At 41.9% G+C, this 16,368-nt stretch overlaps 1 protein-coding gene across 1 annotated transcript; it reads left to right on the forward strand.

Annotated features, from left to right (window-relative positions):
• Positions 1–455: 455 nt before the first annotated feature.
• On the forward strand, positions 456–15,122 carry LOC106604559 (annexin A5). The gene is made up of 9 exons (XM_082974914.1): positions 456–569; positions 6,062–6,152; positions 11,424–11,572; positions 11,895–11,945; positions 12,585–12,678; positions 12,789–12,884; positions 13,120–13,178; positions 13,318–13,440; positions 14,599–15,122. Exons 1-9 carry the CDS (start codon positions 456–458, stop codon positions 14,656–14,658), a joined length of 837 nt encoding a protein of 278 aa, XP_082831040.1. The 3' UTR covers positions 14,659–15,122.
• The last annotated feature ends 1,246 nt before the right edge of the window (positions 15,123–16,368 follow it).

The following is a 16,368-nucleotide window of genomic DNA, read 5'->3' on the forward strand; positions in this document are numbered from 1 at the left end:
GCATATTTCTTTGGCTGACATTAAAATATCCCCGTTTTTTGAGAAAGTACAGTCTCTGTTGACTCTTTTTGTAGATCAGGTCTGTACATTTACTCCACTGAAGCTTATTGTCCAAGAGGACACCCAGATATTTGTTTTCCTCTACAATCTCTATGTTCTGACCTCTGATAGATGTTGCAGAGATAGGTGTGGTACGCTTCCTGAAGTCTATGCACATCTCTTTGGTCTTGTTGGTATTGTGGACCAAGTGTGATTCATCACACCACTCTACATAGTAATTTAGGACCGGGCCATGGTGTTCCTCGTCGTTATGCAACAAGCTGATCAAGGCAGTGTCATCAGCAAACTTAACGAGGTGTCTGTCAGGATGCGAACTAGTACAACTATTAGAGTACAAGATGTACAGGAGTGGGGACAAAACACATCCCTGAGGAGAGCCTGTGTTGGTGGTGCATATGTCCGACACGTGGGGACCTATTTTGACCCACTGTGACCGCTGGCTCAGGAAGTCTAACAGCCACAAAACCAGCCCCCCATCTAAGAAGTCCCGAATGAGTCTGTGCCAGAATGTAAGGCTGGATTGTGTTGAAGGCAGAAGAAAGTCAACAAGGACGGTCTCTGCCGCCATCTGGTGATAGGTGGAACCATGACACAATAAAGGTGCTAGTTAGAAACAAATATGGTTATTGAGAGCGATGTCATAGGGGAACCATTTTAGGGTCTCTGAAAAAACAAATTGGATAGTTCTTTGAAGAACCATAAAAAAACTAAACCAGAAATGTTTGGTCCTCCAGGACCGGAATTGAATGGCCCTGCTGTAAGGTTTCAAGCCTTATTTGCATATTTCCCAGGGTGCCTTTCGAGTGAATTTGAGTTACTGGTACCACCGATGACTGTGTTTGCTAGTGACAGAGACATGGTTGTTGCATTCAATCATTTTCTTAACTATGGCTTTCACCAGGTGAGATCCTAAATAAATATGTTGTCATTATAATGTTATTATTTAAGACTTTACGTATTTCATAACGCCTTTCTTTTGAGCGCCTAGTTTTACACTTATATAGACCTGCAAGTCACTTTATGCTGGCTTGCGAAATTATGCGGAATTCCTATTTGAATCGAGCCAAAGAGGGGATATCCAACCTTTGGAAATTGTATTCACCTGCAACCTGCATTCAGAATAACTGCCAGGGTTGGGAAGATTAAAATATGAGACTACCTTAAACATCTAAACTGGTGGGTTAACAATCCTTTCCATAATGGGTGCAATAAACCCAAGTAACAGATTGGAATAGTTTTGAAAAATGTGTTATTTAATTAATTAATCAATGTCCATGCAAAACATAGATATTGAAACAAGCAATTCTAAAAATCAACCTGAAGAAGTGCATGCTGGGAAATATGATAATGATGGGCATGGTTTTGGTTCAACTCTGGTTATTAACACTAACACTGGGGTTCTTTTACACCACTGAGTATTAATTTAACTATTTACAGAGTTAATTTAATCCTCCTGTTGTGTTCGTTTCATGTTAATTAATTCTGTGTTCCCGGTCCAAAATGACCGCCAAATTATAGCTGATTTTAAATCCATAATAATACATATATTATCACATAATGTTGTGTAAGATCTTTTAATCAACTTAAGTTCTTGTGAACATTACAAGTTTTGAACTTCTATTTACTATTTATGGCCCGCAGGCCTCATTGACCTGAGCTCATACAACTAGTTTTTGAGTTTAAAAAAAGCATAATGTATGGATTATATTGACTCTAACAAAAACTCAGATGAAACATATTGTGCTATTTATCACAGACTACTTTGTGTCAAAGTCTAACAAGGACTCTCTCCTCCTTACCAGTGTCATGATCAAAGATATGATCAAGAGCCTCACATACAGTATATCGTTTGGTCATTGTGCTGCCACAGAATGAATTGTGAGCAAGGCCTTAAAAAAGTTTTATATACTAGAGCTGCGAGAAAAATGTTGCGATTGTTTGTGAGAATGCCAACATGTGGGGGAAAGATTCTATTGGGGAAAGGTTCCCATGGGGGTTTCCATGGATGCCAAGAAGGGGAGTGAGGTGTGTGTGTGCTCAAACACACATTCATGTGGGGTCTGGGAGAGGAAGTTTGTCCATCTGATGAATGGGCATGTGCCAGAACTCAATTTTCGATACTAATTGTAGTCTCACCCATTTATTTCTAATGACATTTTTGACCAGGAACACCACAGGTGTACCAAAGTTAAATAAAACATCCAAAATGTAATGAAAATCATCAAAATGTATTTTGTGTGTTCAGATGGCCTGTGTGGACAAAGTCATGGAACTTTATGACAATCAGATTAAATTAACTACATTTTTCAGAGAGAAAACGTGTAAATCGTTCCAATTCGACCGGAACACAGCAGGAGGGTTAACTATTGAATCAACACTAGAAATGTTACACTTAAAAATCAACACTAGTTAACACTGGCCAATTTGCTGTGTGCTATGAAAAGGACACATCTGCAGGCTTCCATATGTTTCAAAAACCTTTTAGAATTCTTAAGAACCTTAGATACAACATCAAGAACCCCACAAGAACTCAAAGGTTCTTTATCGGGCAAGAGTTCTCCAAGGAACCTTAAGAGCTGAGGAAGAACCATTTAAGAACCTTTATTTGTTTCAGTGTAGGGCAAAAGCATGTATGTGTATGTTAGTGGCTTTCTCACAGCTACATAAGGGCTATTTTTGTAAGGTCACTATCCTTTGTTCATTCTGGTTACACTGTCCTGCATCAGCTCACTGTTTCTCACATTAGTGGTGGCTCTGATGGCTCAGTTGATAGGAGCACGGCCCTTGCTACACCAGAGACGTGGATTTGGATCCTGCATGGGGAGTGTGTAGGTGATATGGAATTCACAAAATCTCTCCACTGGTGCTGGGCCAGAAAAGACTGATAGTTTTAAAAACCCACACATACATTCACTACCATTCAAAAGTTTGAGGTCACTTCACTTTTTTTGTCCATTAAAATAACATCAAATTGATCAGAAATACAGTGTAGACATTGTTAATGTTGTAAATGACTATTGATTTTTAATGGAATATCTACATAGGCATATACAGTGGGGGAGAAAAGTATTTGATACCCTGCTGATTTTGTACGTTTGCCCACTGACAAAGAAAGGATCAGTCTATAATTTTAATGGTAGGTTTATTTGAACAGTGAGAGACAGAATAACAACAAAAATATCCAGAAAAACGCATGTCAGAAATGTTATACATTTATTTGCATTTTAATGAGGGAAATAAGTACTTGACCCCCTCTCAATCAGAAAGATTTCTGTCTCCCAGGTGTCTTTTATACAGGTAATGAGCTGAGATTAGGAGCACACTCTTAAAGGGAGTGCTCCTAACCGCAGCTTGTTACCTGTAAAAAAGACACCTGTCCACAAAAACAATCAATCAATCAGATTCCAAACTCTCCACCGTGGCCAAGACCAAAGAGCTCTCCAAGGATGTCAGGGACAAGATTGTAGAACTACACAAGGCTGGAATGGGCTACAAGACCATCGCCAAGCAGCTTGGTGAGAAGGTGACAACATTTGGTGAGATTATTTGCAAATGGAAGAAACACAAAAGAACTGTCAATCTCCCTGGGCCTGGGGCTCCATGCAAGATCTCACCTCGTGGAGTTGCAACGATCATGAGAACGGTGAGGAATCAGCCCAGAACTACACGGGAGGATCTTGTCAATGATCTCAAGGCAGCTGGGACCATAGTCACCAAGAAAACAATTGGTAACACACTACGCCGTGAAGGACTGAAATCCTGCGCCCGCAAGGTCCCCCTGCTCAAGAATACATATACATGCCCGTCTGAAGTTTCCTATGAACATCTGAATGACTCAGAGGACAACTGGTGAAAGTGTTGTGGTCAGATGAGACCAAAATAGAGCTCTTTGACATCAACTCAACTCGGAGGAGGAGGAATGCTGCCTATGACCCCAAGAACACCATCCCCACCGTCAAACATGGAGGTGGAAACATTATGCTTTGGGGGTGTTTTTCTGCTAAGGGGACAGGACAACTTCACCGCATCAAAGGGACGATGAACGGAGCCATGTACCGTCAAATCTTGGGTGAGAACCTCCTTCCCTCAGCCAGGGCTTTGAAAATGGGTCGTGGATGGGTATTCCAGCATGACAATGACCCAAAACACACGGCCAAGGCAACAAAGGAGTGGCTCAAGAAGAAGCACATTAAGGTCCTTGAGTGGCCTAGCCAGTCTCCAGACCTTAATCCCATAGAAAATCTGTAGAGGGAGCTGAAGGTTCGAGTTGCCAAACGTCAGCCTCAAAACCTTAATGACTTGGAGAAGATCTGCAAAGAGGAGTGGGACAAAATCCCTCCTGAGATGTGTGCAAACCTGGTGGCCAACTACAAGAAACGTCTGACCTCTGTGATTGCCAACAAGGGTTTTGCCACCAAGTACTAAGTCATGTTTTGCAGAGGGGTCAAATACTTATTTCCCTCATTAAAATGCAACTCATTTTATAACATTTTTGACATGGATTTTTCTGGATTTTTTTGTTGTTATTCTGTCTCTCACTGTTCAAATAAACGTACCATTAAAATTATCGACTGATCATTTCTTTGTAAGTGGGCAAACATACAAAATCAGCAGGGGATCAAATACTTTTTCCCCCCACTGTAGAGGCCCATTATCAGCAACCATCACTCCTGTGTTCCAATGGCATGTTGTGTTAGCTAATCAAAGTTTATCATTTTAAAAGGCTAGTTGATCATTAGAAAACACTTTTGCAATTATATTAGCACAGCTGAAAACTGTTGTGCTAATTAATGAAGCAATAAAACTGGCCTTCTTTAGACTAGTTGAGTATCTGAAGCATAAACATTTGTGGATTCGATTACAGGCTCAAAATGGACAGAAACAAATAACTTTCTTCTGAAACTCGTCAGATTATTCTTGTTCTGAGAAATGAAGGCTATTCCATGCGAGAAATTGCCAAGAAACTGAAGATCTCGTACAACACTGTGTACTACTTCCTTCACAGAACAGCGCAAACTGGCTCTAACCAGAATAGAAAGAGGAGTGGGAGACCCCGGTGCACAACTGAGCAAGAGGACAAGTACATTAGAGTGTCTAGTTTGAGAAACAGACGCCTCACATGTCCTCAACTGGCAGCTTCATTAAATAGTACCCGCAAAACACCAGTCTCAACGTCAACAGTGAAGAGGTGTCTCCGGGATGCTGACCTTCTAGGCAGAGTTCCTCTGTTCAGTCTTTTATTGGCCAGTCTGAGATATGGTTTTTCTTTGCAACTCTGCCTAGATGGCCAGCATCCCAGTTTGCCAGTTTGCGCTGTTCTGTGAAGGGAGTAGTGCACAGCATTGTATGAGATCTAATATTTTCTTGTCAATTTCTCGCATGGAATAGCCCTTATTTCTCAGAACAAGAATAGACTGACGAGTTTCAGAAGAAAGTACTTTGTTTCTGGACATTTTGAGCCTGTAATCAAACCCACAACTGCTGATGCTCCAGATACACAAATAGTCTAAAGAAGGCCAGTTTTACAGCTTCTTTAATCAGTACAACAGTTTTCAGCTTTTTAAAATGATAAACTTGGATTAGCTAACACAATGTGCCATTAGAACACAGGAGTGATGGTTGCTGATAATGGACCTCTGTACGCTGTATGTAGATATTCCATTTAAAAAAATCTGCCGTTTCCAGCTACAATAGTCATTTACAACATTAACAATGTCAACACTGTATTTCTGATCAATTTGATGTTATTTTAATGGACAAAATGTTTTATTTTCTTTCAAAAACAAGGAAATGTGTAAGTGACCCCAAACTTTTGAATGGTAGTGTATTTAGGGTGAATAGTGCACTAATTAAGTAGGTGGAGCAGCATATACCATGTACAGGCTTGTCTTTTTGAATCATGCAGACTGTTTCATGTCCACGTATACTAGCTGATTGTTACAGAATGGCCAGCCAGGTATTGAGTGGGCTTGTCTGAGGGTCTCTGATTGTTGTTCCCCAGGGGGTGGGGACGGATGACGACGTGCTGATTGAAATCCTAGCGTCTAGGACCTGCGCCCAGATTAAAGACGTTGTCAAAGTCTACAAGAAAGGTAAGAGGTTAAATGTGTCATGACACATTCATAAAATATCCCACTGGGCAAAAACTGGTTGAATCAACATTGTTTCCATATCATTTCAACAGAAAAATCTACATGTAAAACTGATTGGATTTCAAAAGTCATCACCGTAAGGGAATTTCGTATTTTTAACCTGGGTGATATTTTTTGTTGATTTCACGTTGAATTCAAATTAGTTCGAAATTGAAATCAAAACTAAACGTTCAACTGAAGTATGTGCCCTGTGGGATTCATTCAACCTCTACAAGAAAGAGCTTAGGTTACTCATATAAGAGCACAAAGCGAGACCCAGATGCTGACATGGGAGGCAGGTGGTTTGAGTCTTTGATATTTATTACATCCAAAAGGAGTAGGCAAGAGAATGGTCATGGACAAGCAAAAGGTCAAAACCAGTTCGGAGTCCAGGAGGTACAGAGTGGCAGGCAGGGTCGAGGTCAGGGCAGGCAGAATGGTCAGGCGGGCGTGTACGGAGTCCAGAAAACAGGCAAGGGTCAAAACTGGGAGGACTAGTAAAAGAGAATAGAAAAGGCAGGAGCATGGGAAAAACACGCTGGTTGACTTGGAACATACAAGAATAACTGGCACACAGAGACAGGAAACACAGGGATAAATACACCAGGGATAACAAGTGAAACCTGGAGTGGGTGGAGACAATAACAAGGACAGGTGAAACTGATCAGGGTGTGACACCTCAAGGAAAACAGGTATCACTTAAATGGGTGGTATACAGTTCATAAGCATTCATAACACCTTTATGAGTGTTGCAGTATCATTCGTAAAAACGTCCATTAGATGTTTATTCAACAGTGGAGAGAAGTTGAGCTGAACACAATCCACATGATTTTTTTCACAGTCCATCAAATAGAATTACACATTCCACATGTTACATCCAATCTCCATAACCTGGATACCCTACTGCTTCTACTTTCAAATGCTGGATCGGTGCCTTGCCTTGAGCTAAAGCGGTGAGAGTTAGACTCTCAGAATGCAGATTGGCTCGGTGAATAGCAAGATGATGCAGATAGAGATGGCAGCTTTGCTTCTAGTCCTTAGGGAACGGTGCAGTATTTTGTTTTTTATGTATTATTTCTTACATTGTTAGCCCAGAAAACCTTAAGTGTTATTACATACAGCCGGGAAGAACTATTGGATATCAGCAAGACGTCAACTTACCAGCACAACCAGCACTACAACCAGGAATATGACTTTCCCAAAGCGGATCCTTTGTCTGCACCTCCCAGGGCATTTGAACTGATTCCAGGGGCCAATCCAAAACAACGCCGCCGGAGGAGAGGGTGCTGGAGAGGTCTTCTAGTGAGGCTTGGGATGCACGCACACCACCCACCACTTCCGAGTATATTACTCGCTAATGTCCAGTCCCTAGTTAACAAAGTCGACGAAATCAGGGAAAGAGTTGCTTTCCAAAGAGATATCCGGGATTGTAACATACTCTGTTTCACAGAAACATGGCTACCTGGGGACATGCTGTCGGAGTCCGTACAGCCAACGGGATTTTCAGTGCATCGAGCCGACAGGAATTAACATCTCTCCGGTAAGAAGAAGGGCGGGGTGTATGTTTCACGATTAACAACTCAAAGTGTAATTGTAACAACATACAATAACTCAAATCCTTTTGTTCACCTGACCTAGAATTCCTTACAATCAAATGCCAACCGTATTATCTCCCAAGAGAACTCTCCTCAGATATCGTCACAGCCGTGTATATTCTCCCGCAAGCGGATACCAAGACAGCCATCAAGGAACTTCACTGGACTTTATGCAAATTGGAAACCATATATCCTGAGGCTGCATTTATTGTTGCTGGGGATTTTAACAAAGCTCATTTGAGAACAAGGCTACCTAAATTCTATCAGCATACCATTTGTAGTACACGAGCGAGTAACACGCTCAACCGTTGCTACTCTAACTTCCGCGATGCATACAAGGCCCTCCCCCGCCCTCCTTTTGGAAAATCCGACCGTGACTCTATCTTGTTGCTCCCCTTCTATAGGCAGAAACTAAAACAGGAAGCACCCGTGCTTAGGTCTATCCAACGCTGGTCTGACCAATCGGAATCCACGCTTCAAGATTGCTTCGATCACGTGGACTGGGATATGTTCCGGGTAGCCTCAGACAATAACAATTGACGTATACGCTGACTCGGTGAGCGAGTTTTTAAGGAAGTGTATAGGATATGTTGTACCCACTGTGACTATTAAAACTTTCCCTAACCAGAAACCGTGGATTGATGCCAGCATTCGCGCAAAACTGAAAGCACCTACCACTGCATTTAATCATGGCAAGGATTGAATGGAAACATGGCCGAATACAAACAGTGTAGTTATTCCCTCCGTAAGGCAAACAAGAAAGCGTCAGTATAGAGTCAAAGTGGAGTCGCAATTCAATGGTTCAAACACGAGACATATGTGGTAGGGTCTACAGACAATCCCGGATTACAAAAAGAAAACCAGCCCCGTCGCAGACATCGACGTCTTGCTTCCAGACAAATTAAACAAGTTCTTTGCGCTCTTTGAGGACAATACAGTGCCACCGACGTGGCCCGCTACCAAAGACTGTGGGCTCTCCTTCTCCGTGGCCGACGTGAGTAAAACATTTAAACGTGGTAACGCTCGCAAGGCTGCCTGCCCATGCGGCATCCCTAGCCGCGTCCTCAGAACATGCGCAGACCAGCTGGCTGGTGTGATTACGGACATATTTAATCAATCCCTATCCCAGACTGCTGTCCCCACATGCTTCAAGACGCTTCAACCATTGTTCCTGTTCCCAAGAAAGCTAAGGTAACTGAACTAAATGACTATCATCCTGTAGCACTCACTTCTGTCATCATGAAGTGCTTTGAGAGACTAGTCAATGATCATATCACATCCACCCTACCTGTCACCCTAGACCCACTTCAGTTTGCTTACCACCCCAAAACTCCACAGCTGATGCAATCGCCATCACACTGCACACTGCCCTAAATGCTGTTCATTGACTACAGCTCAACATTCAACACCATAGTACCCTCCAAACTCGAGACCTTGGGACTCGACCCCGCCCTGTGCAACTGGGTCCTGGACTTCCTGACGGGCCGCCCCCAGGTGGTGAAGGTAGGATTCAACACCGGGGCCCCACAAGGGTGCGTTCTCAGCCCCCTCCTGTACTCCCTGTTCACCCACAACTTCGTGGCCATGCACGCATCCAATTCAATCATTACGTTTGCAGACAACACTACAGTGGTAGGCTTGATTACCAACAACGATGAGACAGCCTGACAGGGAGGAGGTGAGGGCCCTCGGAGTGTGGTGTCAGGAAAATAACCTCTCACTCAAAACAAAACAGCAAAACAAAAGAGATGATTGTGGACTTCTGGAAACAGCAATGGGAGCACCCCACTATCCACATCGACAGGACAGCAGTGGAGAAGGTGGGAAGTTTTAAGTTCCTCGGTGTACATATCACAGACAAACTGAAATGGTCCACGCACACAGACAGTGTGGTGAAGAAGGCGCAACAGCGCCTCTTCAACCTCAGGATGCTGAAAAAAGGTGGCTTGTCACTGAAAACCTTCACTTACATTTACAGGTGCACAATTGAGAGAATCCTGTTGGGCTGTATCACCGCTTGGTATGGCAACTGCACCATCCACAACCGCAAGACTCTCCAGAGGGTGGCGCGGTCTGCACAACGCATCACCATGGGCAAACTACCTGCCCTCCAGGACACCTACAACACCCGGTGTCACAGGAAGGCAAAAAAAGATCATCAAGGACAATAACCACCCGAGCCATTGCCTGTTCACCCCGCTTCCATCCAGAAGATGAGGCCAGTACAGGTGCATCAAAGCTGGGACAGAGAGATTGAAAAACAGCTTCTATCTCAAGGCCATCAAATTGTTAAACAGCCACCACTAACACAGAGAGGTGACTGCCTACCTACAGACTTGATATCATTGGCCACTTTAATAAATGGAACACTAGTCACTTTAATAATGCCACTTTAATAATGCCACTTTCCCTGTGGCTCAGTTGGTAGAGCATGGTGTTTGCAACGCCAGCATGGTGTGTGCAACGCCAGGGTAGTGGGTTCAATTCCCACAGGGGGCCAGTACAGTTTTATTTATTTTTTAAATGTATGAAATGTATGCATTCACTACTGTAAGTCGCTCTGGATAAGAGCGTCTGCTAAATGACTAAAATGTTAAAAATGTAAATGTAAGAATGTTTACATATCTCACATTACTCATCTCATATGTGTATACTGTATCCTTTACTATCTATTGCATCTTAGCTGTTCTGTCACTGCTCATCCATATATTTTCTACTTATATATTCTTATCCCATTCCTTTTCTAGATTGTGTGTATTATGTTTTGTTGTGTAATTCATTAGATAATAGGTTTTGTTGTGGAATTGTTAAATATTACCTGTATGACACTGTTGGATCTAGAAGTATAAGCATTTCGCTGCACACGCAATAGCATCTTCTAACCATGTGTATGTGACCAATAAAATGTGATTTTGATTTGAATGCAATATGGCCTCCGGTTCCACATATTGTGGAACCTTGCTTTGAATCTGAATGTCTGTTTGTTGCACTCATTCGTATTCTAGATGTTTCTCTCGCTGGGCTATGAGAGCAGTCTGATACCTTGCTTCAAACCAATAGCATTGAAGGATGAAGGACAGTCATATGGCCTTGGTCTAGGATAGATAGGATTACCATGCATTGTTGACCACCAATGTAACCCAATGGTAGTTCTGTGCTCACCCCTGACTAGGTACATACATTTGTTCACTCTGAACTATGCCTCTTAATTTAGAGCTGTCCAATCAAACTTTCTGCCCTCAGGGCATCCCATCAAAATGTGTTCACCTCAGTGCAGATCAACCCCTAGAACTTAAAATAAACACTATATCAACTGCATCAAGTACCCAGTCTATTTTCAAGAGTACGTTCCTAGTCCTGCATCTTCAGCCAATAGACACAGCGAGTGTCTAGCACAACAGCCTGGTCCCAGATCTGTTTGTGCTGCCTCCTATGGTCATTGTCACGCCATTGTCACAGCACAAACAGATTTGAACCAGGCTAATGGCACAATAGGCCAAGGATAAGAGCCACCCTGGCCATCTGAGATGGACACCGGAGAAGGCTGATCCATCCGTTACCCTGCTAATCAAATCCCCCTGGCGGAGACCTTCGGCTAAACAGAGCACGTCCAATCTGGGTCGATTGCTGCCATTAGCAACCATTGTCCGATATAAGTGTAAACAGTTTTCTGCCTTTCCCTTCTCCCTCTTCTCGTCTTTCTCAGAGTGCGGCGGGAAGCTGGAGAAAGATATCACCGGTGACACCTCGGGCAACTTCCAAAAGCTTCTAATAATGCTTCTGCAGGTAAACGAAGAGAGAAGGAGGGATAAGAGAGATACAGTATTTCCTTTCTGATAATGGGAGTGCTTTGGTGATGTCCTTATAAAGTCATGGGTGGTTCACGAAAGGTGAGGATGGAGTGAGAAGGAATGAGGAGGGAAGGGTACGTACAGTAAGTACATCATTGTCCTCTGGGTCTTAGTAACCTAACCCACCAGGTTGCCAGGTTGGGAGGGACGCAAAGATTAGGTCATGAAGGGTAGACATCACTCTACTCCCATGATGCACTAACCTTTTCCCCTCTGTTCTTTTTTCTTCCCCTTTGCTCCTCTGTTCTTTTGTGTAGAGGAGCAATGACGAAGGGGTGGATGACAACAGGATTGAGAAAGACGCAAAGGTAACAGAACCCAATGAGTGGGTGGATGATCGCTAAGTGCTACGCTATAGGGCAAGACATAATTACATTTTGTCTTCAGCGCTCAAATGTTAACATGCTCAGGATATGGCTCCAAACCATTTCCATACAGTAGGCCTAAAGGACAAAGCAAGCTTCAAGTGTATCATAGTGCTCGCTGATAAATGATTGATATAAAAAATGGATTTAGTACATTTTCTTCCTGGAATGGAAAATCCCATGGACTTAAAAGCTAAAAAAAAAAATGTTTATTCATTTTCATACTTGGATCAACATTGTAGGCTACAGTACATTTAATGATTATACACATGCATGTATAATACAGGTCCAATGAAGGGTCCCTTGCCTTTGACATCCACTTCATTGAGCATGGCCTTATCATATTCAGTGAAACCAGTGACTGGCTCTAAAACATTTACATTTCTTCATAGATCATTGATCAAACTATGTTCTACTGCAACTAGTGAAGGTTGTGTTAAACAGCTGATAGTATAAGACATTCTGAACACCAAAGACAGGATTTGAGGTAAACACTTGCATACCACAATTGTAATAACAGTGCTCAGTGCGCTTTAATAAACTGTTATGAGTGGGGTACTTGTATTTGTGTGTGTGTTTCAGGAACTGATTGCTGCTGGCAAGGGGAAGGTTGGCACAGACGAAGATAAATTCATCAACATCCTGGGCAATAGAAGCCATGAACACCTTCGACTAGGTGTGTGTGTGCCATTTCGTTCAATCATTATAACAGAATTGCATTCTGCACTTTTATTATAACATCAAATAACATCAAATTCTCATATGTATCTTGTTTTTCATTGCAAGTGTTTGACGCCTACAAGAAGGTGTCTGGCAATGATATTGAGGACAGCATTGAGGGCGCGACTACTGGAAACCTGGAGAACTTAATGCTGGCAGTTGGTAAGACTCTACAATGATGACAAGTAGCAACAGTAAAGTTAAAAAAAGATTAGAAAAAAATATACAAAACTAAAATGTAACACAATTAAAGAATGACATTTCTGTATTGCATTTTGACAAATCAAACCTAAACCACCTATCAGTCAATACATGTTGTACATATTCCATACATACATAATACATAATATTGAAACATGAGTTAATCATTTGGAAATGTCATCTTTCCTTTCCATAGTGAAGTGTGCTAAGAGTGTCCCAGCCTACTTTGCAGAGTCCCTCTACAGGTCTATGAGGGTATGGTGTTTGTGTTGTCATCTATCATCCCATGGAGGATTTACCAGAAAGTTTCAATTACCAACGCATACCTCCAAAAAGGCTTTAGGAGGTTAGGTTTAGGCATTTGTAATTGTGATGTCTATTGTTTCTTTGTTAGCGTGCTGGCACTGATGACCACACTCTGATGAGAATCATGGTGTCCAGGGGTGAGACAGACATGCTGGACATCAGAGCCTGCTTTAAGAAGATGTATGGGGCATCTCTTTATACCACCATCCAGGTACAGTGGGCTAGTCTCTCCTCTATCCATTCTGGTACAATAGGCTAGTCTCCCTTTTAACTATTCAGGCACAATGGTCTAGTCTCTCCCTTAACTGTTGACATATAGGTTAGTTTTCAGGTACAGTGGACTAGTCTTTCCTCTAACCAGGTACAGTGCGCTAGTCTCATCTTCACCCCGAACAACTAACCCTAATAATCCACTTCTATACTCAGCTATCACCTATCAAATGACACTAGAGAGCAGTGGAGGTTTCTGAGGGGAGGATGGCTCATAATAATGGCTGAAGTGGAGTCAATGGAGTGGGATCAACCACATCAAAGACATGGTGTCCATATGAGCCGTCCTCCCCTCAGCAGCCTCCACTGATAGAGAGTCATTAGATAGATTTGTGTCGCAGCCAATACACTGGGAAATCACCTGAGTGACAGGTCTATTATTCCAGCTGCCTCATCCACAAGCTCCATAAATATTCTAGCAAGTCGGCCATTGTGACAATCTGTTACTCTCCTGAGTCTCCTCCTAGGTTTTTAGCTTATCAGTATCTGGATAGGAAGACTAAAATACCTGGTTTCAGCCCTGTAAACATGGGAGATGTCGATACCTCACTGGAGGCAGAATGATGAGGGCGTACTAGAGACTGGTGTAATGCCAAATGGATAGGACCAGTACAAACATGCAACCTCCTGTCATGCGTCCTTATTTCCAACCCCGCCATCTACAGCATACATCATCCATTCCTGACACTGTATTATTCATGACTCAGCATATCATGCTGTCTGACTTGGTAGTAATGAGCAGCCTTCCTCTGTGACTTGGTAATATTGAGCAGCCTTCCTCTCGGACTTGGTAATAATGAGCAGCCTTCCTCTTGGACTTGCGTCAGGTTGACATTGTGCGGTATGACAGTCCATTTGTACAACTGATGTAGATATTTGTTTACACAGCCATTGTGAAGACACTGCGCAATGGTTTTGTAGACCTTTTTTTGCAGACTAACTCTCCGTTGTATCACACAAATATCTGTCAAATGTGTTGTACATCAGCTGTACAACCTGAGTATACAAGACCTATGTAATTCATAGGCTGATTGTCTATTTGGCAGTGCTGGCAACACCTTTAATGCCAATTTGTGTTTATTTGTTTACTTATTCCCAGGAGGACACCACTGGGGACTACGGAAAGGCCCTGCTCTATCTTTGTGGAGGAAATGACTGAGGACTCTTTGATGATGTGGTTCTGAATGATGATGCGTGATGGCGCCACAATGAGCTACACCTGATACTCTGTCCGTCAATTATAATTAATTCATGTTAGATTTTTATCTTCTATTCGACGATTGGCTTAAGTTACCACTTCATTGTATTGGCTATGTATCTTGATTGTCCACATTCAACACATACTGAACTCAGCACTGTGTGCCCTCTTTTTTCCCCATATTGTTCAAATACTCTTTTATTTGACTCTTTTGTTCATGTGAAGCAAACTATGCTTTGTTTTGGTAAACATGTCTAATTTCAAGGAATAATGTGAGTAATATTGCTATATCCATTTGTTTTTGTTATTTTCTTTGTTACCTAAATCAACACGCTATCTTATTCTATCTTGATTAATGCCTTTATGTGTCTGTGAGTTCTAAGAACAAAGTTGCTGTTCAATTATTAAAAGGTTAATGTCTACTATTATGTTTCACTCATTAATAACATATGAAGTTGTGAATTGCAATAGGAGTGGGCAGATAAAGGTATCAGTCACCTCTAAGATGAGTATATCTCCATGACATAGTAACTCATGTCATATCTAATTGGCCAAGTTCAGTCTTTAGTTTACAGGTCATCCAATCGAATGGCTGTGGAGTCTTTAGTGATGTTGATATTCTACCACTAGATGGGAGAAACAGCCAAAACAAGCAGGGAGTTCATATCTAGTGGACTTCCCTATTGACACCACAGTAGTTGCAGCATGTACTGTAGTTATGTTGTAGCATGTAGTGTAGTTATGTTGTAACATGTACTGTAGTTAGGTTGTAACATGTACTGTAGTTAAGGTTGTAACATGTAGGTCTGTTGTAAAAATGTACTGTACTTATATTGTAACATGCAGTTAGGTTGTAACATGTACTGTAGTTATGTTGTTGTAACATGTACTGTAGTTATGTTGTTGTAACATGTACTGTAGTTATGTTGTTGTAACATGTACTGTAGTTATGTTGTTGCAACATGTACTGTAGTTGTGTTGTTGTAACATGTACTGTAGTTGTATTGTTGTAAAATGTACTGTTGTTAGGTTGTAACATGGAGTTAGGTTGTAACATGTACTGTAGTTATGTTGTAACATGTACTGTAGTTAGGTTGTAACATGTACAGTAGTTAGGTTGTAACGTGTAGTTAGATTGTAACATGTCATGTAGTTAGGTTGTAACATATAGTTAGGTTGTAACATGCACTGTAGTTAGGTTGTAACATGCACTGTAGTTAGGTTGTAACATGCACTGTAGTTAGGTTGTAACATGCACTGTAGTTAGGTTGTAACATGTACTGTAGTTAGGTTGTACCATGCACTGTAGTTAGGTTGTAACATGCACTGTAGTTAGGTTGTACCATGCACTGTAGTTAGGTTGTAACATGGACTGTAGTTAGGTTGTAACATGCACTGTAGTTAGGTTGTAACATGCACTGTAGTTAGGTTGTAACATGCACTGTAGTTAGGTTGTAACATGCACTGTAGTTAGGTTGTAACATGCACTGTAGTTAGGTTGTAACATGCACTGTAGTTAGGTTTTAACATGCACTGTAGTTAGGTTGTAACATGCACTGTAGTTAGGTTGTACCATGCACTGTAGTTAGGTTGTAACATGCACTGTAGTTAGGTTGTAACATGCACTGTAGTTAGGTTTTAACATGCACTGTAGTTAGGTTGTAACATGCA

The sequence above is a fragment of the Salmo salar genome, chromosome 05, assembly GCF_965601325.2.
Source record: "Salmo salar chromosome 05, fSalSal1, whole genome shotgun sequence".
Taxonomy (NCBI): domain Eukaryota; kingdom Metazoa; phylum Chordata; class Actinopteri; order Salmoniformes; family Salmonidae; genus Salmo; species Salmo salar.

Excerpts from the sequence above, each read along its gene's own strand:
- LOC106604559 (XM_082974914.1), top strand. The coding sequence starts at position 456 with ATGTCCGACACGTGGGGACCTATTTTGACCCACTGTGACCGCTGGCTC. Across the intron at positions 11,573-11,894 it reads TTCTAATAATGCTTCTGCAG|AGGAGCAATGACGAAGGGGT; the intron begins GTAAACGAAGAG and ends TCTTTTGTGTAG. Across the intron at positions 12,885-13,119 it reads GAACTTAATGCTGGCAGTTG|TGAAGTGTGCTAAGAGTGTC; the intron begins GTAAGACTCTAC and ends TCCTTTCCATAG.